The sequence below is a fragment of the Symphalangus syndactylus genome, chromosome 23 (assembly GCF_028878055.3).
Source record: "Symphalangus syndactylus isolate Jambi chromosome 23, NHGRI_mSymSyn1-v2.1_pri, whole genome shotgun sequence".
Classification (NCBI taxonomy): Eukaryota; Metazoa; Chordata; class Mammalia; order Primates; family Hylobatidae; genus Symphalangus; species Symphalangus syndactylus.
The window spans coordinates 40919554-40946103 of NC_072445.2; the positions used below are offsets into that span (position 1 = coordinate 40919554).

Here is a 26550-nt window from a genome sequence, read left to right on the forward strand (position 1 = left end):
ATGACAAAACCTCGTCTCTACCAAAAATACAAAAATTCACCGGGCATGGTTGCACACACCTATGGTCCCAGCTACTTGGGAGGCTAAGAGGAAAATCGTTTGAGCCCAGGAGGTCAAGGCTGCAGTAACGGCAGCCACTGCACTTCAGCCTGGGCAACAGAGTGAGACTTTGTCTCAAAAAAATAAAAGGCCAGTCACGGCGGCTCATGCCTGTAATCCCAGCACTTTGGGAAGTCAAGACAGGTGGATCACCTGAGGTCAGAAGTCTGAGACCAGCCTGGCCAACATGGTGAAACCCCGTCTCTACTAAAAACAAAAAATTAGCCAGGCGTGGTGACGCATGCCTGTAGTCCCAGCTACTTGGGAGGCTGAGGCAGAAGAATTGCTGGAACCCGGGAAGTGGAGGTTGCAGTGAGCTGAGATTGTGCCACTGCACTCCAGCCTGGGCAACAGAGCAAGACTCCATCTAAAAAAACAAGGCCAGGCGTGGTGGCTCACTCCTATAATCCCTAGCACTTTGGGAGGCCGAGGTGGGCGGATCACAAGATCAGGAGATCGAGACCATCCTGGCTAACATGGAGAAACCCCGTCTCTACTAAAAATACAAAAAATTAGCTAGGCGTGGTGGCAGGTGCCTGTAGTCCCAGCTACTCAGGAGGTTGAGGCAGGAGAATCGCTTGAACCCGGGAGACGGAGGTTGCAGTGAGCCAAGACTGCTCCACTGTACTCCAGCCTGGCAACAGAGCGAGACTCCCTGTCAAAAAAAAAAAAAAAAAAGTAGCTTCTTTTCTGACTGGAACCCTCATGTAGGGTGTCGTAGATAAGAAGGAGAGGGCCGGGGTGCAGTGGCTCACACCTGTAATCCCAACACTGGGAGGCCGAGGTGGGCAGATCACCTGAGGTCAGGAATTCGAGACCAGGCTGGCCAAAATGACGAAACCCTGTCTCTACTAAAAATACAAAACAAAATTAGCCAGGCATGGTGGCGGGTGCCTGTGATCCCAGCTACTCAGGAGACGGAGGCAGGAGAATTGCTTGAATGCAGGAGGGGGAGGTTGCGTTGAGTCGAGATTGCACCATTACACTCCAGCATGGGAGACAGAGTGAGACCCCGTCTCAAAAAAAAAAGAGAGAGAGAGAAGGAGGTTCCTGCTATGCCAGAAACCCTTAAAAAGCGAAGGAATTTCCCAGAGCTGAAGATCAAAGGCCCGAGAAAGAAATTTGCCCAAAAGATGATTCAAAAGGCAAGGAGGAAGCTTATCTATGAAAAAGTGAACCACTATCCCAAGGAATATAGGCAGGGTACAGAACTGAAATTCAAATGGCTAGGATGGCCAGAAAAGCTGGCAACTTCTATGTACCTGCAAAACCCAAATTGCCATTTGTCATCGGGATCAGAGGTATCAGTGGTGTGAACCCAAAGGTCCGAAAGGTGTTGCAGCCTCTTCGCCTTTGTTAAATCTTCAATGGAACCTTTGTGAAGCTCAACAAGGCTTCAATGAACATGCTGAGGATTGTAGAACCATATATGGCATGGGGGTACCCAAAGCTGAAGTCAGTAAATGAACTAATCTACCAGCATGGTTATGGCAAAAATCAATAAGAAGCAAACTGCTTTGACAGATGACACTTTGATTGCTTTATCTCTTGGTAAATATGGCATCACCTGCATGGAGGATCTGATTCTTGAGATCTATACTGTTGGAAAATGCTTCAAAGAAGCAAATAACTTCCTGTGGCCCTTCAAATTATCCTCTCCATAAGGTAGAATAAAGAGAAAGACCACCCATTTTGTAGAAAGTGGACATGCTGGCAACAGGAAGCACCAGATCAACAGACTTATTAGAAGAATGAGCTAAGGTGTCTACCGTGCTTGTTTTTCTAATCTAAGCACTTAAGCAGTACCTGCTCTCAAATTGGAGGAAAAAAAAAAGAAAGTTAAACATGGAATTACTAGCCGGGCGCGGTGGCTCACGCCTGTAATCCCAGCACTTTGGGAGGCCGAGGTGAGTGGATCATGAGGTCAGGAGATCGAGACCATCTTGGCTAACATGGTGAAACCCCGTTTCTACTAAAAATACAAAAAATTAGCTGGGCGCAGAGGCGGGCGCCTGTAGTCCCAGCTACTTGGGAGGCTGAGGCAGGAGAATGGCGTGAACCCAGGAGACGGAGGTTGCAGTGAGCCGAGATTGCGCCACTGCACTCCAGCCTGGGCAACAGAGCGAGACTCCGTCTCAAAAAAAAAAAAAAAAAAAAAAAACATGGAATTACCAAACAATCCAGCAATTCTGCTCCTAGGTGTACACCCAAAAGAATTTAAATCAGGTGTCCAGGCTGGGTGGGGTGGCTTATGCCTATAATCCCAGCAGTTTGGGAAGCCAAAGTGGGAGGATTGCATGAGCCCAGGAGTTCATAGGCAACCAGTCTGGGCAACATGGCAAAACCCTGTCACTACAAAAAATACAAAAATGGGCTAAGTGCGGTGGCTCATGCCTGTAATCCTAGCACTTTGGGAGGCAAGGTGGGTAGATCACCTGAGGTCAGGAGTTCAAGACGAGCCTTGCCAACATGGCGAAAACCCATCTCTACTAAAAAATACAAAAATTAGCCGGGTGTGGTGGCTCATGCCTGTAATCGCAGCATTTTGGGAGGCCAAAGGCGGTTGGATCACCTGAGGTCAGGAGTTCGATACCAGCCTGACCAACATGGAGAAACCCCATCTCTACTAAAAAATACAAAATTAGCTGGGCGTAGTGGTGCATGCTGGTAATCCCAGCTTCTCAGGAGGCTGAGGCAGGAGAATCGCTTGAACCTGGGAGGCAGAGATTGTGGTGAGCCAAGATCATGCCATTGCAACAAGAGCAAAACTCCGTCTAAAAAAAAAAAAAAAAAATTAACTGGGCCTGGTGGCTCACGCCTGTAATCCCAGCACTTTGGGAGGCTGAGGCGGGTGGATCATGAGGTCAGGAGATCGAGACCATCCTGTCCAACATGGTGAAACCCCCTCTCTACTAAAAATACAAAAATTAGCTGGGCATGGTGGCGTGTGCCTGTAGTCCCAGCTACTCGTGAGGCTTAGGCAGAAGAATTACTTGAACCAGAGAGTCAGAGTTTGCAGTGAGCCGAGATTGTGCCACTGCACTCCAGCCTGGCTATAGAGGGAGACTCTGTCTCAAAAAATAATAATAATAATAATAAAATTAGCTGGGCATGGTAGCATGCAGCTGTAATCCCAGCTAGTGGGGAGGCTGAGGCTGGAGAATCACTTGAACCCAGGAAGCAGAGGTTGCAGTGAGCTGAGATCACGCCACTGCACTCCAGCCTGGGTGAAAGAGAAAGACTCTGTCTCAAAAAAAAACAAAAAAACAAAAAATTTAGCCGGGTGTGGTGGCTCATGCCTGTAATCCTAGCTACTTGGAATGCTGAGGTGGGAGGAGGTCGAGGCTGCAATGAGCCATGATTGTGCAACTACATTCCAGCCTGGGTAACAGAGCAAGACCCTGTCTCCAAAAAAAAAAAAAAAAAGGAAAAGAAAACAGTTGTTCAAACAAATTCTTGTACGTGAGTGTTCATATCAGCACTTTTTACAGTAGCCAAAAAGGTGGAAACAACACAAATGTTCATCAGCAAATGAGTGGATAAACAATTGTGATATACCCATATAATCAAATATTATTCAACCATAAAAAAGGATGAAATACTGATATATTCTACAATACTTTGAAGATGAACATCAAAATATTTTGCTAAGTGAAGGAAAGCCAGAAACAAACACATATTATATGATTACACATGTAAGGAATATCGAGAATAGGTAAACCCATAGAGAACAAGAGCAGATTTGTGGTTGCCAGCGGCTGTGGGGTAGGGGGATGAGAAAATGGGGAGTAACTTCATGGGTATGGAGTTTTATTTTGGGGTGATGAAAATGTTTTGAAGGCCCAGCGTGGTGGCTCATGCCTGTAATCCTAGAACTTTGGGAGGCTGGGGCAGGTGGATCACTTGAGGTCAGGAGTTCGAGACTAGCTGGACCAACATGGTGAAACCCCATCACTACTAAAAATACAAAATTAGCCGGGCATGGTGGCACATTTCTGTAATCCCAGCCACTTGGGAGGCTGAGCAGGAGAATTACTTGAACCTGGGTGGCAGAGGTTGCAGTGAGCGGAGATCAGCCATTGCACTCCAGCCTGGGCGATAAGAGCAAAGCTCCATCTCAAAAAAAAAAAAAAAAAAACATGTTTTGAAACTAGATAGAGGTGGTGGTTTTACCTATTACTAATGTACTAAATACCATTATATTATTCTATTTAAAGTGGTTAGGCTAGGCTGGATGCAGTGGCTCACACCTGTAATCCCAGCACTGTGGGAGGCCGAGGTGGGTGGATCACCTGAGGTCAGGAGTTTGAGACTAGCCTGGCCAACATGGTGAAACCCTATCTCTATTAAAAATGCAAAAATTAGCCAGGTGTGGTGGTAGGCGCCTGTAATCCCAGCTACTCGGGAGGCTGAGGCAGGAGAATCACATGAACCCAAGAGGCGGAGGTTGCAGTGAGCCAAGATCGCGCCATTGCACTCTAGCCTGGGCAATAAGAGCGAAACTCTGTCTCAAAAATAAATGAATAAATAAATAAATTAATTAATTAAATAAAGTGGTTAGGCAGAGCATGGTGGCACCCTGGGAGGCTAAGGCAGCAGGATCACTTGAGCCAAGGAGTTTGAAAACAACCTGGGCATCATAGTGAGACCCCATCACTACAAAAAATAAAAAGTTAGCTGAATGTGGTGGCGCATGCCTGTAGTCCCAACTACTCAGCAGGCTGAGGCAAGAGGACCATTTGCCCAGAAGTTCGAGGTTGCAGTGAGCCGTGATCATACCACTGCACTCCAGCCTGGACTGCAACTCAAAAAAAAAAGATTAATTTTATGTTGCATGAATTTCAATTTTTAAAAAATAGTTGATTACTTAAGTACACTTTTCTGCATGTAAGTAATATTTAAGTTTGGAAAACTTTGGTGTAATAGAAATAGCATGAGATTTGCCAAGCATTTTGCTGGCTATTAAACATATCTAATATCATAATATACATTAAGCACAGCCATTGTGGGGGTGGACAGTATGACCCAGATAAATATTAGTCCCCTTGCACAACTCCAAGCTTTCCTACTCTATTTTTTTTTTTTTTTTTTTTTTTTTTTTTTTTTTTTTTGAGACGGAGTCTCGCTCTGTCACCCAGGCTGGAGTGCAGTGGCGCAATCTCGGCTCACTGCAAGCTCCGCCTCCCGGGTTCACGCCATTCTCCTGCCTCAGCCTCTCCGAGTAGCTGGGACTACAGGCGCCTGCCACCACGCCCGGCTAATTTTTTGTATTTTTTAGTAGAGACGGGGTTTCACTGTGTTAACCAGGATGGCCTCGATCTCCTGACCTTGTGATCCGCCCGCCTCGGCCTCCCAAAGTGCTGGGATTACAAGCGTGAGCCACCGCGCCCGGCCTCCTACTCTAAAATTATCCATGTCCCGGAGGCCATGATTTCTTTCTTTCCTTTTTTTTTTTTTTTTTTTTGAGACAGAGATTCACTCTTGTTGCCAAGGCTGGGTTCAATGGCATGATCTCGGCTCACCGCAGCCTCTACCTCTCGGGTTCAAGTGATTCTCCTGCCTCAGCCTCCTGAGTAGCTGCGATTACAGGCATGCACCACCACACCTGGCTAATTTTGTATTTTTAGTAGAGACGGGGTTTCTCCATGTTGGTCAGGCTGGTCTCAAACTCCCGACCTCAGGTGATCCACCCGCCTTGGCCTCGCGAGGTGCTGGGATTACAGGCGTGAGCCACCGTGCCCGGCTCCTTTTGTTTGTTTGTTTGGTTGTTTGTTGTTGCTGTTGTTGTTGAGATGGAGTCTTGTTCTGTTGCCCAGGCTGGAGTGCAGTGGCGCCATCTCGGCTTACTGCAACCTCCGCCTCCCAGGTCCAAGCAATTCTCCTGCCTGAGCCTCCCAAGTAGTTGGGACTACAGGCGTGTGCCACCACACGCGGCTAATTTTTGTATTCTTAGTAGAGACGGGGTTTCACCATGTTGGTCAGGCTGGTCTCGAACCCCTGACCTCGTGATCCACCCGCCTAGGCCTCCCATAGTGCTGGGATAACAGGCATGAGCCACCGCGCCCAGCTCCTTTTTTTTTTTGAGACAGAGTCTCACTCTGTCACCCAGGCTGGAGTCCAGTGGCGAGATCTCAGCTTATTGCAACCTCCACCTCCTGGGTTCAAGCGATTCTCCTGCCTCAGCCTCCCGAGAAGCTGGGATTACAGGCCCCTGCCACCACGCCTGGCGAATTTTTGTCTTTTAAGTAGGGATGAGGTTTCACCATGTTGGCCAGGCTGGTCTCAAACTCCTGACCTCAGATGATCCAACTGCCTCAGCCTCCCAAGTGCTGGGATTACAGCTGTGAGCCACTGTGCCCAGCCAGAGACCCTGATTTCTTACCACACCTGCTGTCTGTAGAGCACAGTGTAGCACTCAGCTACACTCCCTCTTCATGAGTGGTACTATTTAAATGCCTCAGGTTAAACAGCTAGGGATTAGGGATCTTTTCTTATACTTCCTTGTATTTTTTTTTTTTTTTTGAGACAGAGTCTTGCTCCATCACCCAGTGGATTCTCCTGCCTCAGCCTCCCAAGTAGCTGGGATTACAGGTGCACACCACCACGCCCAGCTAATTTTTAAAATTTTTTAGTAGAAACGGAGTTTCACCACGTTGGCCATTCTGGTCTCGAACTCCTGGTCTAAAGTGATCCACCCACCTCAGCCTCCCAAAGTGCTGGGATTACAGGCGTGAGCCACCGAGTCTGGCCTCTTACACTTCCAATGAACCCCATAGCTTGTAGCACATTGCTTTGTGTGGTAAGTGTCTCTATTCATAGTCCTAGCAGGAAATGAATAGCACAGTCAAATTAGGATAATTTGGGGGAGAGTTTAGTAAAGTGATAATTACAAAGAAGTAGGCAGGGTGTAGGGAAATCAGAAAGAATAGGGCAGTGCCTTATTACCCACAGCTCTGTTGTGATCACCTCCAAGCTCAAAAAGATGAGGACGGAGCAGTCGTGTAGAGAGGACTTTCTCTTTTTTTTTTTTGTTTTTTGTTTTTTGAAACGGAGTCTTGCTCTGTCGCCCAGGCTGGAGTTCAGTGGCGCGATCTCGGCTCACTGCAAGCTCCGCCTCCCGGGTTCACGCCATTCTCCTGCCTCAGCCTCCTGAGTAGCTGGGACTACAGGCGCCCACCACCGCGCCCGGCTAATTTTTTTTGTATTTTTGGTAGAGACGGGGTTTCACCGTGGTCTCGATCTCCTGACCTAGTGATCCACCCGCCTCGGCCTCCCAAAGTGCTGGGATTACAGGCGTGAGCCACCGCGCCCGGCGAGAGGACTTTCTCAATAAAAACTGTGACTTTCATTAATACCGTCCATTTGGGACAACTTACTGAAGCAGAAAGCAGGGTGGAGACTGAATTCAAGGGAAAACATAAGATGTCTGGTATAGCATACAACAGCATTGATTCAGAGGAGGGTGGGAGTACTGAGCCCAGGAGACGGAGAAGGAATGTAAAGCCTGCGAGAGGCTGCTCAGCAATTTTCTTGTCCCTTAGCCTACAGGATTAGCAGCTTCCTAACTCAGGCAATTATGTCTCTGGACCTGTTTCTTCTATCTATAAGTTGATGGAATTAGTCTAATGATACCTAAGGTCCCTACTATGTGCACGTCTACTGTGACAAGGTCCTTAGCTGCATGATCTTTAATTCTGACAAAGGTTACTATCACAAATATTTTAACATTTTTACTTTCATGGTTACTAATCAACAATCTCTGGCACTATTACAACAAACCTTTCAGTATTTACAGAGAAGTTATTTGCCCTTCTTAGCAACTGACCAGTCAACAACTCAACTTTATAGTAAGTTACAAAATTTATTCTGTACATTGTATTCTGTACAATGTATTCCATACATTAATTTATTTTGTGGTAAAATAGTAACTTTTCATTTTAGATGGGAAAACTAGACTAGCTGAGATTCAACCCACGTGAGCGGCTGCAGAGCCGCTACCCTTAACAGCTCTCTCTCGGGATTCTAACATTCCCTTCTGTGACGGAGAGACCGCAGGCTGGGACACGCATCCCGGGACGGATCCACAGCTGGATGGGGAAGGCTGCGCCCGTTGGGCCGGAAGCCGGGCGGTGGCATGCAAGAGCCCCGCCCTCCTGGGCTGGATTTCGGTCGGGGGCGGGGCCGTGGGCGGGGTCTGTGGCAGCGGGAATCCAGACCCCGCCCCTTTCCCCGCCCCTCCATTTCTCGCCATGGCCCCTGCAATGCTCCTGGTCTCTGCTGCCCTCGCCTCTTTCATCCTGGCCTTTGGCACCGGAGTGGAATTCGTGCGCTTTACCTCCCTTCGGCCACTTCTTGGAGGGATCCCGGAGTCTGGTGGTCCGGGTGAGCGGGAGGGATCGAGGATGAACTGGGAGTAGGAAGGTGGAGCCGTAGGAGAGGGACCGAGGGCGGGGCTTGGAAGCAAATGACCGGGGAAGTCCAAGAGAGGGAACTCGAACCTTGAAAGCGGCCGAGAAGCTACAGGGGAGGCAGACCTGAGTTCTAAATTAGGAACTCAAGGATTAGAGTTTTGGAGAGGCGGGTGAGGACTGAGGGAGTCGAAAAGGGCGGTAACCGGAGTATTCTAAGTAAAGTGTTTTGTAGAGAGGACTGTTGAGAGGAGAGTGTTAAAAAGAAGGAGCATTTGGAGAACCGAAGAGGGGCAATCCAGCGGTGGCCTCTCCAGCCATGCTTTTTGCAACTGCCTAACATGCGTTGTTCTATAAATCCTCTTCCCCAGGTTTGCAGGAGGCCTAGGGAAGAGGGCAAAAACTAGGAATGGAAAAGCGAGATGGGCACAGCCTAAAGAGGAAGCATTAAGGCTCTTGAAAGCAGTAAGGGACATGGCCTGGGGCTCCAAGAGGAGATGAGAGTGGGGGAAACATTCTGCCACTGTTTCGATCTTTTGTCTCTTTTTCTCTCAACTTCCTGTAGATGCCCGCCAGGGATGGCTGGCTGCCCTGCAGGACCGCAGCATCCTTGCCCCCCTGGCATGGGATCTGGGGCTCCTGCTTCTATTTGTTGGGCAGCACAGCCTCATGGCAGCTGAAAGAGTGAAGGCATGGACTTCCCGGTACTTTGGGGTCCTTCAGAGGTCACTGTATGTGGCCTGCACTGCCCTGGCCTTGCAGGTATGAGGCCCTGGCCTTGCAGGTATGAAATCCTGGCAGTTGAGTCCCCAAGGGAGACCGAGTGTGGGAGGGGTGCCCTGGATTGGAGGGGCAAAATATGGGTTCAGGAGAACTGAGGAACTAATCTCAGCTTCCATTCCTCCACAGCACATATCCTACTTTTTATCAAGAAGGGTGTACTTGTCCTTCCCCGAGCACAAGATGTGCATTCTCACCTCTGCAACTTTGTTTATGTCCTGCTTGAGATCCCTTCCTTCTCTTCAGTCCTACCCTTTCTTCAAAACCACTTCCCTAGGTCTGAAGAGAAGGCCTTGTCTGTCTTTTCATTGGGTGGTTGGCACAGGCTACTACTTTGTGTAGCTATCAGGTCACCCCATCTGTTCTATAAGTTCTCAGGGTAGAGACAGGCCATCCTTACATCTTTGGGACCTCACCCAGCACGCACCCTCCACATGGTGATTATTTGGTGGTGATGCTTAGGAGAGAGGTGGGGGAGAGTTGCAGGCTAGCCTGTGGTGGGGGCAGATCTGGGTCTGGGTCTCCCAAGGTCGGGCAGAGTAGGCCACTGGGATACCCAGCCCCTTATCCTTCCACAGCTGGTGATGCGGTACTGGGAGCCCATACCCAGAGGCCCTGTGTTGTGGGAGGCTCGGGCTGAGCCATGGGCCACCTGGGTGCCCCTCCTCTGCTTTGTGCTCCATGTCATCTCCTGGCTCCTCATCTTTAGCATCCTTCTCGTCTTTGACTATGCCGAGCTCATGGGCCTCAAACAGGTGAGGCTCCGAGATCCCTACCTACGACCTCTGACCCGTTTTAGAACTCCTGGTTCCCTTTCAAGGGTTTCCCTCCTCCCATGCTCTTCTACTGTCTCCTTGCTTCTCCCTCATGGCCTGTCCCTTTGACTTTCCCTGAGAAGGGCAGCAAGCATGGGCCTCCTGGGCCTGGGGAAGGTACATGGATCAGAAGTCAGGATCAGGTGTCCAAGTCTCAGAAGGGGGGTTCCTGGGCCTGAGTTCTAGAAGGGAGGTTCCTGGGCCTGAGTTCTAGAAGGGAGGTTCCTGGGCCTGAGTTCTAGAAGAGTGGTGCCTGGAAGAGGAGGAAAGAAGTGCCCGAGCTGAGAAAAGGGCTTGACTCCATTTCTATGCTCTTCTCCCTCTCTTAGGTATACTACCATGTGCTGGGGCTGGGCGAGCCTCTGGCCCTGAAGTCTCCCCGGGCTCTCAGACTCTTCTCCCACCTGCGCCACCCAGTGTGTGTGGAGCTGTTGACAGTGCTGTGGGTGGTGCCTACCCTGGGCACGGACCGTCTCCTCCTTGCTCTCCTCCTTACCCTCTACCTGGGCCTGGCTCATGGGCTTGATCAGCAAGACCTCCACTACCTCCGGGCCCAGCTACAAAGAAAACTCCACCTGCTCTCTCGGCCCCAGGATGGGGAGGCAGAGTGAGGAGCTCACTCTGGTTACAAGCCCTGTTATTCCTCTCTCCCTGGATTCTAAATCCTTAACATCCAGGCCCTGGCTGCTTCATGCTAGAGGCCCAAATCCATGGACTGAAGGAGCTGCCCCTTCTACTACTTGAGACTTTATTCTCTGGGTCCAGCTCCATACCCTAAATTCTGAGTTTCAGCCACTGAACTCCAAGGTCCACTTCTCACCAGCAAGGAAGAGCGGGGTATGGAAGTCATCTGTCCCCTCACTGTTTAGGGCATGACACTCTCCCCCTCAACAGCCTCCTGAGAAAGAAAGGATCTGCCCTGACCACTCCCCTGGCACTGTTACTTGCCTCTGCGCCTCAGGGGTCCCCTTCTCCACCGCTGGCTTCTACTCCAAGAAGCTGGACCAGGGTCTGCAAGTTCAACGGTCATAGCTGTCCCTCCAGGCCCCACACCTTGCCTCACCACTCCCGGCCCTAGTCTCTGCACCTCCTTAGGCCCTGCCTCTGGGCTCAGACCCCAACCTAGTCAAGGGGATTCTCCTGCTCTTAACTCGATGCCTTGGGGCTCCCTGCTCTCCCGAGGAAGATGCTCTGCAGGAAAATAAAAGTCAGCCTTTTTCTACATATGGCATGCAGTCTGTCAGTGTCTCCCAAGCTGCAGGGCTGAGTTTGGGAAAGAAAGCCAAAGGGAGCCTGGGAGCACCGAACTGGAGTCTGGGCAGCCACCAGGCCCTCCGGCAACCGCTGGGGTTGGGCCACCCCCGCAGACCCGCCCCCACTTTGCCAGAGCGGCCGGGTCCCCATTCCCATTCCTTCAAATCCTCTTTTTCCCGGCAGCCGACCTGGAGACCCAAGGGAGACACATTGAAGCTAGAAAGAGTCAGGGCAACAGCTCTGGTAGGGGAGGGAGCTTCCAAAACCTCTGGCTTCTGAGCGCCTCTCCTGCCGCCCATCCACAAGGCTCCCCACAGCCTGGCGGCTGCCCTCGACCCGGCAAAACAAAGGACTTCAGAGGCTGGACCTCCAGACCCAGATGAGAAGGCAAAAGCGTAGGGAGGAGCGGCAGGAGATGGGAAGGGCGGGCCCGGCTCCGAGCAGCTGCCGCTTCCTCCCAAAGTCCCACGAGGGGCCTGAGTCACGGGCCACCGCCTTGGGTCGGCGAACTGGGGGAAGGGATCTGGACACCTGCGGTGTCCGGGCGGGAAGCTGGTGAGGGCCCCTGGGGACAGAGCGGAGGACCAGTGGTTGGTGCGAGAAGGGGGCAGTCCCGGAGCGAGTCCCACGCGGGGTGGGAGGGAGCTAGGCCCCGCCCTCTCCTCGGCTCCTCCCTGCGCCCCCTTCCCTCTCCTCATTGTCCTTAGACAAAGCGGTCGCCGCCCCCGCCCGGCCCCCTGGTCTCTGTCTCCGTCCCTCCTCCTTTGCTGCCTCTTTCCCTCCTCCTCTCTCTCCCTCCTCCCCTCCCTCCAGTCTCCGGATCTCCCTCGGTCCCTCTCTCCTCCTCTTCCTCTCTCCGGACGCCCGGCTCCTCCGCACCCCTTCCCCCGGGGGTCCCGCGGCGTGTGAGTTGACTGAGGGGCTCAGACTTGGGGAGTGGGTGTCTCCTCGCCCCTGTCCTTGCCCCCGTCCCTGGCCCGGACCTTGGCTGTCTCCTCTTTGTGCCGAGATTGTCAGTCTGTGCGGCCAGAGCGGGGCGGAGACGGCCGGCTCTGTCACGGCTTCATGAGAGCGGGGACCGGGCGCAGGACTTGCAGGCGCCGGGGAGAAGAGACATGGGGCCGTCCCTTGGCACTCTGGGGTCGCGTGGCGCAGTCGGTGGGGGAGGGAGGCGGTGGTGACAGGACAGGGTGGGGGTGGACGCCAGGGTTCTGGGAACGCGCTGGCAGCTCTGACGCCCTGGTTCCGAAAGTCCCGGGGGTGGGTATTTCCCCCGACCCGCCTCGGGGGCGGAGTGCGGGGCAGAGGGGTGGGGGCTGGGGAGAGGCGTGGCCCGAGCGGTGCTGGAAGCGGAGCCGGGACCTTTGGGGCCCGCGCTGAAAGGCGCCGGGCTGCTGCCGCCGCGCTCCTTTCCCCTCTTCCCTGGTTTCCCTTCTCCTCTAGACCTGTTCGCTCTCCGACCCTCCTTGCCTCCCCAACACTCCCACAGGTCCCGTTGCCTCCTGGTCCTTTCAGATTCCTGGTCCTTCCTTCCCATACTAGCCTTCCTGGGGTATCGCTGAGGCAGCCTGGCCTGCACCCAGGTTCCCCTCACCCCAGCCACATTTCTCTCTTCTCCCTCACGCCAACTTTCCTTTTCGCCCTTCTCTCTCTTTCTCACATCCTAGAGACTGTCTTTAATACGCATTAACCCTGTACTGCCACATCTGGCTCCTGCCCTCATTGCCTCCAATCGGGACTCTTCCTCTCATATCACCCCCACCACCCCCAACTTGGGCTCACAACTTCTCTTCACTTTTTCCATTTCCCCAGTTCTCTGCCTTCCGTCTTTCCCTCTGTCCTCATCCTCTGCCCCGGTTTGTGTCCCACCTCTCCCCCTCCACTTCCTCTCCTCCCACCCTCAGTCTCACCCCCTGGGCTGTCTCACTCTCTGGAGCCTCTCCTTCCTGTTCTCTGTCCCCAGTGCTCCCTACCCTCACCTCAAGGCGACCATGGCCACCATCCCTGACTGGAAGCTACAGCTGCTAGCCCGGCGCCGGCAGGAGGAGGCATCCGTTCGAGGCCGGGAGAAAGCAGAACGGGAGCGCCTGTCCCAGATGCCAGCCTGGAAGCGAGGGCTCCTGGAGCGCCGCCGGGCCAAGCTTGGGCTGTCGTCCCCTGGGGAGCCTAGCCCTGTGCCAGGGACTGCAGAGGCGGGACCTCCAGACCCAGATGAGTCTGCGGTCCTTCTGGAGGCCATCGGGCCAGTGCACCAGAACCGATTCATCCGGCAGGAGCGGCAGCAGCAGCAGCAGCAACAACAACGGAGTGAAGAGCTGCTAGCAGAGAGAAAGCCTGGGCCTCTGGAGGCCCGGGAGCGGAGACCCAGCCCTGGGGAGATGCGGGATCAGAGCCCCAAGGGAAGAGAGTCAAGAGAAGAGAGACTAAGTCCGAGGGAGACCAGAGAGAGGAGGCTGGGGATAGGGGGAGCCCAAGAGTCGAACCTGAGGCCTCTGGAGGCTCGGGACTGGAGGCAAAGCCCAGGAGAGGTGGGAGACAAGAGCTCCCGACTGTCAGAGGCATGGAAATGGAGGCTGAGTCCTGGAGAAACTCCAGAGCGGAGTCTGAGACTAGCAGAGTCTCCAGAGCAAAGCCCCGGGAGAAAAGAGGTGGAATGTAGACTGAGCCCAGGGGAATCTGCCTACCAGAAGTTGGGCCTGACAGAGGCCCATAAATGGAGACCTGACTCCAGGGAGTCTCAGGAACAGAGTTTGGTACAACTGGAGGCAACTGAGTGGAGGCTAAGGTCAGGAGAAGAAAGACAAGGCTACTCGGAAGAATGTGGGAGAAAAGAAGAGTGGCCAGTTCCAGGGGTGACTCCAAAAGAGACTGCAGAGCTGTCCGAGACCCTGACAAGGGAGGCCCAAGGCAACAATTCCACAGGAGTGGAGGCAGCAGAGCAGAGGCCTGTGGAAGATGGCGAGAGGGGCATGAAGCCAACAGAAGGGTGGAAATGGACCCTGAACTCTGGGAAGGCTCGAGAATGGACACCCAGGGACACAGAGGCTCAAACTCAGAAACCAGAACCTCCAGAGTCAGCAGAGACGCATCTGGAACCTCCCGGTGTGGAGGCTGGTGAAGGGGAGGCTGAGAAGGAGGAGGCAGGGGCTCAGGGCAGGCCTCTGAGAGCCCTGCAGAACTGCTGCTCTGTGCCTTCCCCCCTCCCACCAGAGGACGCTGGGACTGGAGGCCTGAGACAGCAGGAAGAGGAAGCAGTGGAACTCCAGCCCCCACCACCAGCCCCTCTGTCTCCCCCACCCCCAGCCCCAACTGCCCCCCAACCTCCTGGGGATCCCCTCATGAGCCGCCTGTTCTATGGGGTGAAGGCAGGGCCAGGGGTGGGGGCCCCCCGCCGCAGTGGACACACCTTCACCGTCAACCCCCGGCGGTCTGTGCCCCCTGCGACCCCAGCCACCCCAACCTCTCCAGCCACAGCTGATGTTGCAGTCCCAGGGGCTGGGAAGAAGCGGTACCCAACTGCCGAGGAGATCTTGGTTCTGGGGGGCTACCTCCGTCTCAGCCGCAGCTGCCTTGCCAAGGGGTCCCCCGAAAGACACCACAAACAGGTAGGGAAGCAGCCAAGCCAGACTTCTCAGAAGTCCACTTGTCAATTTTCTCTGGACTCCAGTCTTTCTTTCTTTTTTATACCCCTGTTTTCTTGTCTTCCTCTATTCTTTCTTGTTAATTCCTGCCACCATCCTTCCTCGCTCTGCACATACACCCTTCCTTCTCAGAGCCCTCCTTTTCCATTTTGAGCCCAAAAGATCCTGCCCCAGCAAAGGCCGTCTCCGGGTGTGTCTCTTTCAGGGTGTGCCGGGCTGCTCATTCTCCCTTCCCTTGGGCTCTGAGTTTCCAACCCTCTTTTCTTTCCTTCGTTTCCTGAGTGTGACCCGCCCCAGCCCATCCAGTGGGAGAGCCGAAAGTGGCGAGCTTGAATCAGTGAGGACAGGGTCACCAGGGTGAAAGCATTTGCAGTTTTTCTGGGGAGAAGGGATAGGGAGCCTGGGGTGGTGGAGGGGGTAGGTTTGTATTCTAGGGAGAAACTGCAGGGAGAAGTGAATGGAGAAAGGTCCAACTGCCCCCTGGGAAGGAGGGCAGAGGTGAATAGGGACATCCTAGGATGGAGGGGAGAGGGGAGATGGAACCCGGCCGGCCAAAGAGCAGAGAGAAGGCTTTTGAACCCTGAGTCTGCCCCATGGGAGAGACACAGAGAGGCCATTTGAAGTGGGTGACCTCGGGGTTGCACACCCCCAGCTGGGCCACTGCTTCAGACAGTGCTCCCTTCTCTCTTGGGACAAGAAAAGCCTTCTCCTCTTCCAAAATACCCCCGCCCCTCACTCCCCCGTCCTTTCTCCCTGGGTTTCCCCTCCCTCCCAAGAACTGGCTCAGGGATCGGTTTTCCCCTCTCTTCCTGCCATCCTGGACTTTCCCTCCCCTTAGGGTAGCAAAAGAGAGAAGTGAGTTTGGAGACAGTTTTGAGAACAGGCACTGGCCAGGGAGCACAGTGGGAGTTCTGGACAGGGGTCGGGGCTGAGGCCAGCAGAGGGTCAGAGGTTAGACTTGCAACAAAGACCTGCAGGAAAGTGGGGGCAGCCAGGATGACTCCCCCTGGCCCTGGCCTCACTTCCTCCCTGTGCACACCCATCTGTTTCCAGCTTGAAAATGTCTAGGGAGAGAGAGGTCCCACACTCAGACATCTCAGACTTAGGAAGTCCCTCCAGTCACAGACATCTCCCCAGAGCCTGGGAAGCCCAGTTTCATTCTCATCCCATGTGTTAACATCCTCAGATTTGATTTTTTTGTGTCCTCAGTGTCAGTGGGGAACCACAGGGACTAAAGATACGGGTTAAGCCTGGGGTGGAGGGGGGTTCATTTGATCCCCCAATTCATCTTCACATGAAGCGTAAGCTCCCACCCCTAAGCCATGGTGCTTGGGAACCTACCCTCAGCCCTCTGACTGCTACCAGCCAGTTCCCCTCAGGGCTGGGCAGATGAAAAAAACAGAAGTCCGGAAATGCTACCCGGGTGAGGTGTTCAGAAAAGTCACTTCCTACTGAGAGAGGCTTGTGCCTCTGAGGAAGAATGAGCAGGGGAAGCATGAAGCTTTGGGGCCCAAAGCCCAGGGAGCATCCCAGGGGAGCCAGGAAGCAAGTGCAGGGCAGGACCTGTGCTGATGACCATACCTAGGCCAGAGGGCAGGGGAGCCGGAAGCAGATCGCCCAAACAGGAAGCCTGGGGTGGGGGCCGGAAGGCTGGTGGGGCTGAGTGGGGAACCCTGGGCCCTGGGCCTGCCAGATCTGTGCTCAGGATGTGGTGAGAGAATAAGGAAGCAGCCGCTGCTTGGGTGGGGGTGGGGAAGAGGCAGCACAGAGTTCCTCTGACCCAGACGCCTCACCCTCCACCCTCTACTCCCTCTCAGCACTCTGTTCTTCAGGGACTGGGTGCCTTGTCCCAGCTCTGCTGCAACACACTGGCTCAGAAATAGGAGACAGGAGGACCCTGTCACCAACCCCCGCTTCACCTTCCCTAAATAACTCGTTTGCAGGCTAATTCCATCAAACTTATCCCTGCCATCAGGAGAGAAATCCCAGCCCTGCCACTGGAGCCCAGGGGATGGCTGTGGCTGGTGCTCTACCCAGAAGCCTCTTTGTTGGGCTGAGAGACCGGCCCCATTGTGACCTTATATAGCTGATGGGAGAGGAGCGAGTGAGTCACCCCCTCTCTACCCCCCACTCCCATGCAGGCTGTGCATTCCTGAGAAGCCCAGTCAGAAGTTGGTGGGGGGTGAGGAGAGAGGCAGGGTAGGGGGGAGATATAAACATAGACCGAAAGCAAATAAAATGAGTCCTTTTTCAGAGTAGAAAATAAAGTACAGAGGTTATTATTCCAAAAGAGGATATGAGAAGAAAACAAAAATGGGTTCCCAGAAATGTGGGTAAATCTGTCAGTTACAGAAACCTAAGTGGTCCCTTCTGAGAACCTGGGATATAAGCAGTCTGGCTGCTGTCACTAGATTCTACCAGCAGTTCCACAGACATGAACTGGGGGTCAAATGTGTACAGGCTGGACCACCCGCAGATCGTTTCCCCAGCATTGGTCCTCTGATGGCACCTCATCTGAGGTCTGAACAAACCCTAACCTCTTGCACTGTAGCAACTTCCAAGCTCCTTTCTTTTTTCTTTTCTTTTTTTTCTTTTCTGAGACAGTCTCGCTGTCTCCCAGCCTGGAGTTCAATGGTGAGATTTCGGCTCACTGCAACCTCCACCTCCCGGGTTCAAGTGATTCTCCAGCTTCAGCCTCCTGAGTAGCTAGAATTACAGGCGCACGCCACCATGCCCGGCTAATTTTAGTTTTTTTTTTTTTTTTTGAGACAGAGTCTCGCTCTGTCGCCCAGGCTGGAGTGCAGTGGCGCGATCTCGGCTCACTGCAAGCTCCGCCTCCCGGGTTCACACCATTCTCCTGCCTCAGCCTCTCCGAGTAGCTGGGACTACAGGCTCCTGCCACCATGCCCGGCTAATTTTTTTGTATTATTTTTTATTTATTTATTTATTTTTTTATTTTTTTGAGACGGAGTCTTGCTCTGTCGCCCAGGCTGGAGTGCAGTGGCGCGATCCTGGCTCACTGCAAGCTCCGCCTCCCGGGTTCTCGCCATTCTCCCGCCTCAGCCTCTCCGAGTAGCTGGGACTACAGGCGCCCGCCACCACGCCCGGCTAATTTTTTGTATTTTTAGTAGAGACGGGGTTTCACCGTGGTCTCGATCTCCTGACCTCGTGATCCGCCCACCTCGGCCTCCCAAAGTGCTGGGATTACAAGCGTGAGCCACTGCGCCCGGCCTAATTTTAGTATTTTTTTTTTTTTTTTTTTTTTTTTTTTTGAGACGGAGTCTTGCTCTGTCACCCAGGCTGGAGTGCAGTGGCGCAATCTCGGCTCACTGCAAGCTCCGCCTCCCGGGTTCACGCCATTCTCCTGCCTCAGCCTCTCCGAGTAGCTGGGACTACAGGCGCCCGCCACCACGCCCGGCTAATTTTTTTGTATTTTTAGTAGAGACGGGGTTTCACCGTGGTCTCGATCTCCTGACCTCGTGATCCACCCGCCTCAGCCTCCCAAAGTGCTGGGATTACAGGCGTGAGCCAAATTTTAGTATTTTTAGTAGAGACGGGGTTTCACCATGTTGGCCAGGCTGGTCTTGAACTCCTGACCTCAAGTGATCCACCTGTCTTGGCCTCCCAAAGTGCTGGGATTATAGGAGTGAGCCACCTTACCTGGCCCCAAGCTCCTTTCAACAGCAGACATGAGTATAATATATTAGTAAATTATCTAGTAAGTTAGAAGGTGGTAAGTGATTATGAAAAAAATAGAACAGTGGAACTTAGAGGGCCAGGAGGTAGGGGGAGTGAATATGGAGACTTCAAAATAGGGTGATCAGGAGGGTCAGAGCCATGGGGATATTTCGGGGGAGTGTTCCAGGCAGAAGGAATAGCTAGTACTGTTCTGGTCCTGAAGTGGGAGTGCGTGGAGGGAACCAAGGCCAGTGTGGCTGGAGTGGAGGAAGAGGCCAGAGAGGCAAGGGGAGGGTGGCATACTGGGAGCACTCTGTAGGTTTTGGTCAGGCTCTGGGCACCTTGGGGGCAATCAAGTAGACTTTTTTTTTTTTTTTGAGACGGAGTCTCGCTCTGTTGCCCAAGCTGTAGAGCAGTGGCACGGCCTCGGCTCACTGCAACCTCTATCTCCCAGGTTCAAGTGATTCTCCTGCCTCGTCCTCTCGAGTAGCTGGGACTACAGGCGCATGCCACCATGCCCAGCTAATTTTTTTTGTATTTTTAGTAGAGACGGGTTTCACCATGTTGGCCAGGATGGTCTCAATCTCTTGTCCTTGTGATCCGCCCGTCTCGGCCTCCCAAAGTGCTGGGATTATAGGCATGAACCACCGTGCCTAGCCTCGAGTAGACTTTTTGCTCCAAGTGAGATGGGGAGACACTGCAGGGTTCGGAGCCAACAAGGAGTAACATATACAGTTCCTGAGTTCCACCTTCCCATGGGGACCCAGGTGTCATATCTGATTTTTTTTTCTTTTTTAGAGACAGTGTCACTCTATTGCCCAGGCTGGTCTCGAACTCCTGGGCTCAAGAAATCCTCCCGCCTCAACCTCCCAAAGTGCTGGGATTACAGGTGTGAGCCACCATGCCTGACTGGTGTCATATTGATGCAGCTCTTAGCAACCACCTGCCCAGCCACTCTCTGGCTTCTCTCTTTTCATACCTCAGTCCATTAGGGGACTCAGAGATGTATGGCTGACCCCAAGTCTTCCCAAACAGATGCCAGGGAAGGCCTGAGTAGATCGTTTGGACCTTTCCAAGTAGTTCACATGGAATCCTCCTGCTGTCTCCCTAATCCCTTTGGCTCCTAGACTTAATCCCACCCTGCCCCTTCCCCCTGAGCTTCTTAATAGGGCAAAGGGGAAGGGTAGAAAGGCAGTGAGAACAGCTGGGACTCGCCTGCTCTTGGGACAGTGTGATTACCAAGGGTTTTCTGGGCCCTGTCTGGTATTTTGTCTCTGTGCCTGTCCCTTTGGGCACACTGTGGACCCCCACCCCAGGTTTGTGTGGACTTTCTGCCCTTGTCATCTCCCCCAGCCTTTCAGGGTATCAGCGGCTCGTCTTTCCCCTGTGTGTTGCTGGAGTCTCTTGGTTCCTCTCGGCCTTTCTGTTCATCTCCCATCTCTTCCCAGGCCCTAGACCCCCTTTGCTATGGATAGAAGAGGAATGAGGAGAGTAGGAGGGAACAGGTGCCCAGGGTCCTGGGTTTTGCATAGGACAGCAAGGAGCTGTGGGTATGAAAATCTTGCTTTTGTCTGAGACTCACTCCCCAGCCAGTTCTTTCCCCACTGGCCAGTCTGCTGGGCTCTTCTGGGAAGTTTACTCGATTGCCCCCAAGGTGCCCAAAGACTCGGTCCACAAGACTTATCGCCATGTATTTTAATTTCTTTTTACCCCTCTGCCTCCCACACTTGAAAGAGGAGGGACCTTGGTCTTATGTTATTCACTTCTGCCTCCCAAGCCCCTGCCAACGTACAGGGCAAAGTCTGATGTTTTGAAATGATATGATCGAGGCTGGGCGCAGTGGCTCACGCCTGTAATCCCAGCACTTTGGGAGGCCGAGGCGGGCGGATCACGAGGTCAGGAGATCGAGACCACGGTGAAACCCTGTCTCTACTAAAAATACAAAAAGTTAGCCGGGCTTGGTGGCAGGCGCCTGTAGTCCCAGCTACTCGGGAGGCTGAGGCAGGAGAATGGCGGGAACCCAGGAGGCGGAGCTTGCAGTGAGCCGAGATCGCGCCACTGCACTCCAGCCTGGGCTACAGAGAGAAACTCCGTCTCAAAAAAAAAAAAAAAAAAAAAAAAAGAAATGATATGATCGAATAGGGAAACTCTAGGATTGGAGAGCCAGTATGGAAAGGAAAACTGGATCCCAGAGTGGACGGGGAGAGTGAGTGCGGCACCTGAGTCCAGCCCCCACGCCCACGTTCCGCCAGTCCCACCTGCTCCCTTGCAGACTCCGCCTTCCCCCGCCCCCCGCTTTCTCCCCCTCAACCCCCGCGGGCTTCTCCCCTGCTGACCTTGCCTCCTGCCCCCTTTTTCTCCCTCCTTCAGCTTAAGATCTCCTTCAGCGAGACAGCCCTGGAGACCACGTACCAATACCCTTCCGAGAGTTCGGTACTGGAGGAGCTTGGCCCGGAGCCTGAGGTCCCCAGTGCCCCCAACCCCCCAGCAGCCCAACCCGACGACGAAGAGGATGAGGAAGAGCTGCTGCTGCTGCAGCCAGAGCTCCAGGGCGGGCTGCGCACCAAGGCCCTGATTGTGGGTAAGCGGAGGCTCCGCCGGCCCGAGGGCGCCCCCTGCTGTCAGAGCGGGAGCTGTGGTCCAGGAGAGAAGAGGAGGGAGGATCGCATGTAGGCGCTTGGAAGGGGCTTGGCGGGTCCTCTGGTCCAACCTGCTCCTTTAACAGATGGGCAAACTGACGTCCCGGGCAGTGAAGTACACATTGAGTCTTCAGGTTTCAAAACGAGAACTCTTCCTGAGTGCTGGTAATCTGGTCAAAACCACAGGGTGGGTCGACAGGCCTGAGTTGGAATTCCAGCTTGTCTCTTAATTGTGTGATCTCAGGGAAACCATCTGATCTCTGGCTTTAGTTTACTATTTATGAAATGAAGTTAATAATAACTACCTCCTGTGGCTCATGCCTGTAATCCCAGCACTTTGGGAAGCCAAGACGGGTGGATCACTTGAGCCCAGGAGTTCAAGACCACCCTGGACAACATGGCAAAATCCTGTCTCTACAAAAAAATACAAAAATTATCCAGGTGTGGGCCGGGCACGGTGGCTCATGCCTGTAATACCAGCACTTTGGGAGGCGAGGCGGGCGGATCACGAAGTCAGGAGATCGAGACCATCCTGGCTAACATGGTGAAACCCCATCTTTACTAAAAATACAAAAAAAATTAGCCGGGCGTGGTGGCAGGCGCCTATAGTCCCAGCTACTTGGGAGGCTGAGGCAGGAGAATGGCGTGAACCTGGGAGGCGGAGCTTGCAGTGAGCCGAGATCGCGCCACTGCACTCCAGCTTGGGCAACAGAGCGAGACTCCGTCTCAAAAAAAAAAAAAAAAAAAATTAGCCAGGTGTGGCAGTGCGCAGCTGTGGTTCCAGGTACTTTGGAGGCTGAGGTGGGAGGATCGTTTGACCTCAGGAGTTAGAGGCTGCAGTGAGCCGATATTGCACCACCCACTGCACTCCAGCCTGGGCAACAGAGGAAGGCCCTGTCTCAAAAAAAACAAACAGGCCAGGCACGGTGGCTCACGCCTGTAATCCCAGCACTTTGGGAGGCCAAGGCAGGTGGATCACTCAAGGTCAGAAGTTCAAGACTAGCCTGGCCAACATAGTGAAAACCCATCTCTACTAAAAATACAAAAATTAGTTAGGCATGGAGGTGGATACCTGTAATCCCTGCTACTCGGGAGTCTGAGGCAGGAGAATCACTTGAACCCGGGAAGCAGAGGTTGCAGTGAGCCGAGATGATGCTGCCACACTCTCTAGCCTGGGCAACAGAGTGAAATTCTGTCTCAAAAAAACAGAAACCAAAAACTGTCTCCTAGAGTTGTAGAAAAGATTAAGTAATTTATTTTATTTATTTATTTATTTTGAGACAGCGTCTCCCTCTGTCGCCCAGACTAGAGTACAGTGGCACAACCTTGGCTCACTGCAACCTCTGCCTCCCAAGTTCAAGCGATTCTTGTGCCTCAGCCTCTTGAGTAACTGGGATTACAGATGTGTACCATCGCAACTGGCGAGTTTTTATATTTTTAGTAAAGACAGGGTTTCCCTATGTTGGTCAGGCTGGTCTTGAACTCTGGACCTCAAGTGATCCTCCCACCTCAGCCTCCCAAATTGCTCGGATTACAGATGCTCCAGGCCAAGATTAAGTAATTTTTGTGAAGCACCAAGAGCGACAGCTGGATATCAAATTACTTAATCTCTGCTGGAGTTATGGTGAGATTAAACAGTTATAAGGATGCCTGGCACAGAGTCCAAGTTAAATGAGTGATGGATGTGGTTATTGGTGGTAACGTGCTTTAGATATGGAAGATATTATAGGACTTCCTGCATGCCAACTGCCCTTCAATTTGTGTGTGGGGGAAGGGAGGGCAGAAGGCAGAGGCTCTCACTCATTCTCTATCATTATTGGCCCCTCTCCCACAGATGAGTCCTGCCGGCGGTGACCATCTTCCAACTTAGGCATATACCTCCCTCCTTCTTATAACTGAAGATCCTGGAGCCCGGAAGATTCAGGGCAGATGGACCCTGATAATGAGCCTGGCAGGGAAGGGCAACCAACATCTTGTAACTTGCTTTCCCCACCCTGTTTCTGGGTGCAGAGCCAATTGCCCAATTTCTACCCTAATCCAAAGTCTCTGGTGTGGGTGGGGTTAAACGTGCTGGTGCATCCTAGGTGATCCAAGAGTGAGCGCCAAGTCCTGAGAAGGGGCACAGAACTCCCTGGAGGGTGGAGATGGAGCACCTGCCCCCCGTGGCAGGGTACACTCTCCCCACAGCCTTCTTCCCCACCATCCCGTGGGGACTCTCGGGATTTAAGCACTTGTCTCTCTGGGAAGCCCAGACCACACTCATTTATAGGCACTTCTCCTTCATTTCCTAGGTCACTGCCCCTTTGTTTACAGCTCCTGCCTTCTCCCTTGACCACAGCCTGGTTTACAAATTCCACCAGCTCCCGGCCCCACCTGCCAAAGTCCCAGGTTTACAAGCCACGCTTACTTACGGTGTCTGCGTGGAATTCTCTCCTCTGTCCCCTCCAGTTTCCTCATTGGAGTGACCTGAAGGTGTGGCTTCCTCCACTTTTTCTCAGTATTACTTTGCCTTAGTTTTCCCCAAGAGGGAAGGCTGGAAATCTTAACTCTGTACCCCTTGATAGTTATTTAATTCTGTTTCTCGTAGTGGTTCACAATTGAACTGAATTGAGATGGTGTCGGGTGGCTAAGGAGACACCTCACCTCTCCTCCCATATTGTGCCGCCTTTATCAATTGCCTGTTTTGTTTTGTTTGTTTTTTAACTTTCCATAATAAAATGGAGTTCTCTTCAACTCGTCTGCTTCTCCTTCTTTAGAAAAAAAAAGGGTATGTGAGGGGAGGCTCTGGTGGCTGGGGGAGAGGAAAATGATGGGGGATGAACCAGGAACTCGGCACTGACATGTCAAAAAGGGTCTGGGAAGCTGCGCGTGGGATTCACGCAGGACAAGCAGGTGACATGAGAAAGGGCAGTTGAAGTGTCCACTAGACTGGAAGTGCCATGAGGGCTGACTACATCAGCTGGATTCACTGCAGTATCCCGTACCTGTCAACTAGTAGACACGGAATTATTTCCAGAATGAATGACAACAAATGAATGAATAGAAGAAAAGGGTTAAAATATTACAGAGGACACTTTGAGTTGAAGGGTTCTAGTATTCAGAAGCCTGCTGCCATGCAGGCAGCTAGGTAGTGTATGACACAACCCATGTGGCTAATCCAGGGATATTTACCTCAAGAGCTGGGGCTATGAACAGTAAATCTGAAATTGCTGCAAAATGAAGTAAGTATGTACAAGAGTCAGTTTCCTGGAAAAGGTTCTCCTCTGATAGACAATGGATTTTATATCTTTAAAGGCCTATTGCATGGTGGCTCACGCCTGTGATCCCAGCACTTTGGGATGCCAAGGCGGGCGGATCATAAGGTCAGGAGATCGAGACCATCCTGGCTAACACGGTGAAACCCCATCTCTACTAAAAATACAAAAAATTAGCCGGGCGTGGTGGTGGGCACATGTAGTCCCGGCTACTCGGGAGGCTGAGGCAGGAGAATGGCATGAACCCAGGAGGCGGAGCTTGCAGTGAGCCGAGATCGCGCCATTGCACTCCAGCCTGGGCGGCAGAGAGAGACTCTATCTCAAAAAAAAAAAAAAAAAAAAAAAAAAAGGTTTAAAAACCATCTTGATAATGCATGGCTTTGGTGCCCACATAGTTGATATTCGGGATTTTCCCATTTCAAAGAATATCTTATACAAATGTGGAACATCAATATTTTACTCATCAGGTATTTTTGTTTGTTTTTTGTTAGCTCTCCAGGCTAACAAAGATATGGTTGAATAGTTATAGTCCTCTACCACTACAAGTTGCTCCTCTCAGACTGGTCAGAGGAGGCCCCACGCCTTTACTATAAAACAAAATATATCAGACAAATTGAACTTAAGCATATGCCAAAGGTTTTCAATTTACTAGCAAGAGAACAAGCCAGGTGTCAAAAGACTCAGCCAGTTCGGAGAAGGTCTGGGTAGGGAAGGAAACAGAATGATTATATTAGTAACCTGTTAGGTAAAGTTCTTTTTTTTTTTTTTTTTTTTTTTTTTTTTTTGAGACGGAGTCTCGCTCTGTTGCCCAGGCTGGAGTGCAGTGGCGCGATCTCGGCTCACTGCAAGCTCCGGCTCCCGGGTTCACGCCATTCTCCTGCCTCAGCCTCCCGAGTAGCTGGGACTACAGGCGCCCGCCAACACGCCCGGCTAATTTTTTGTATTTTTAGTAGAGACGGGGTTTCACCGTGTTAGCCAGGATGGTCTCGATCTCCTGACCTCGTGATCCGCCCGCCTCGGCCTCCCAAAGTGCTGGGATTACAGGCTTGAGCCACCGCGCCCGGCCCTAAAGTTCTTAAAAAGTTTCCAGTTGTGATCCAGGAAAACAGAGTTAGGAAGCTCTGAGATGCCAGGGGTGCTCACAGTCCATCTCAGAAACAGAAAACAATGCATTCAAGAGGTCAGGCCAGGTGTGGTGGCTCACGCCTGTAATCTTAACACTTTGGGAGGCCAAGGCGGGTGGATTGCCTCAGTTGAGGAGTTTGAGACCAGCTGGGGCAACACGATGAAACCCCATCTCTACTAAAATACAAAAAATTAGCTGGACGTGGTGGCACGCACCTGTAGTCCCGGCTACTCGGGAGGCTGAGGCAGGAGAATTGCTTGAACCCAGGAGGTGGAGGTTGCAGTGAACCAAGATCACGCCACTGCACTCCAGCCTGGGCGGCAGAGCAAGACTCTGGGACTCCCTCTTCAAAAAAAAAAAAAAAAAAAAAAAAAAAGTCAGTGATGTAGATGCACTTGTGGCTATTAATAAGAACAATGTTTCATTTCCTAACCGTGGTGCCTGGTAACTGCAATTAATCATAAAAGTATGATGCAGGGTCAAACAAATCAGACAGCAGAGCATCAAGTGACAAATTCAGCTTTTTTTTTTTTTTTTTTTTTTTGAGGCATAGTCTTGGTCTGTCGCCTAGGTTGGAGTGCCTGATCTCGGCTCACTGCAACCTCTGGCTCCTGGGCTCAAGAGATTCTTCTGTCTCAGGCTCAGCACAGTGGCTCACGCCTGTAATCTTAGCACTTTGGGAGGCTGAGACGGGCGGATCATGAGGTCAGGAGTTTGAGACAAGCCTGACCAACATGGTAAAACCCCGTCTCTATTAAAAATACAAAAATTAGCTGGGCGTGATGGCATGTGCCTGTCACACCTGTAATTCCAGCTACTCAGGAGGCTGAGGCAGGAGAATCACTTGAACCTGGGA

At 52.4% G+C, this 26550-nt stretch overlaps 2 protein-coding genes and 1 pseudogene across 7 annotated transcripts; all 3 read left to right on the plus strand.

The window, feature by feature from the left end:
* Positions 1–1121: 1121 nt before the first annotated feature.
* LOC129473395 (large ribosomal subunit protein uL30-like) lies at positions 1122–1859 on the plus strand (annotated as a pseudogene).
* Positions 1860–8040: 6181 nt separating this feature from the next.
* NRM (nurim) lies at positions 8041–11326 on the plus strand. 5 transcript variants are annotated; one of them, XM_055263548.2, is made up of 4 exons: positions 8041–8481; positions 9073–9269; positions 9866–10042; positions 10432–11326. In XM_055263548.2, the coding sequence occupies exons 1-4, from the start codon at positions 8349–8351 to the stop codon at positions 10711–10713; spliced, it is 789 nt and encodes a 262-aa protein (XP_055119523.2). In that variant the 5' UTR covers positions 8041–8348; the 3' UTR covers positions 10714–11326. The 5 variants fall into 5 exon arrangements, with proteins under 5 accessions (XP_055119523.2, XP_055119525.2, XP_055119524.2 ...); XM_055263547.2 differs by having other exon boundaries at positions 8282–8481; positions 9848–10042; XM_055263550.2 differs by lacking the exon at positions 10432–11326 and having other exon boundaries at positions 8195–8481; positions 9073–9291; positions 9866–10001.
* Positions 11327–12035: 709 nt separating this feature from the next.
* PPP1R18 (protein phosphatase 1 regulatory subunit 18) lies at positions 12036–24047 on the plus strand. 2 transcript variants are annotated; one of them, XM_055263546.2, is made up of 4 exons: positions 12036–12261; positions 13320–14961; positions 21046–21256; positions 23149–24047. In XM_055263546.2, the coding sequence occupies exons 2-4, from the start codon at positions 13348–13350 to the stop codon at positions 23166–23168; spliced, it is 1845 nt and encodes a 614-aa protein (XP_055119521.2). In that variant the 5' UTR covers positions 12036–12261; positions 13320–13347; the 3' UTR covers positions 23169–24047. The 2 variants fall into 2 exon arrangements, with proteins under 2 accessions (XP_055119521.2, XP_063489306.1); XM_063633236.1 differs by lacking the exons at positions 12036–12261; positions 23149–24047 and having other exon boundaries at positions 12644–14961; positions 21046–23138.
* The last annotated feature ends 2503 nt before the right edge of the window (positions 24048–26550 follow it).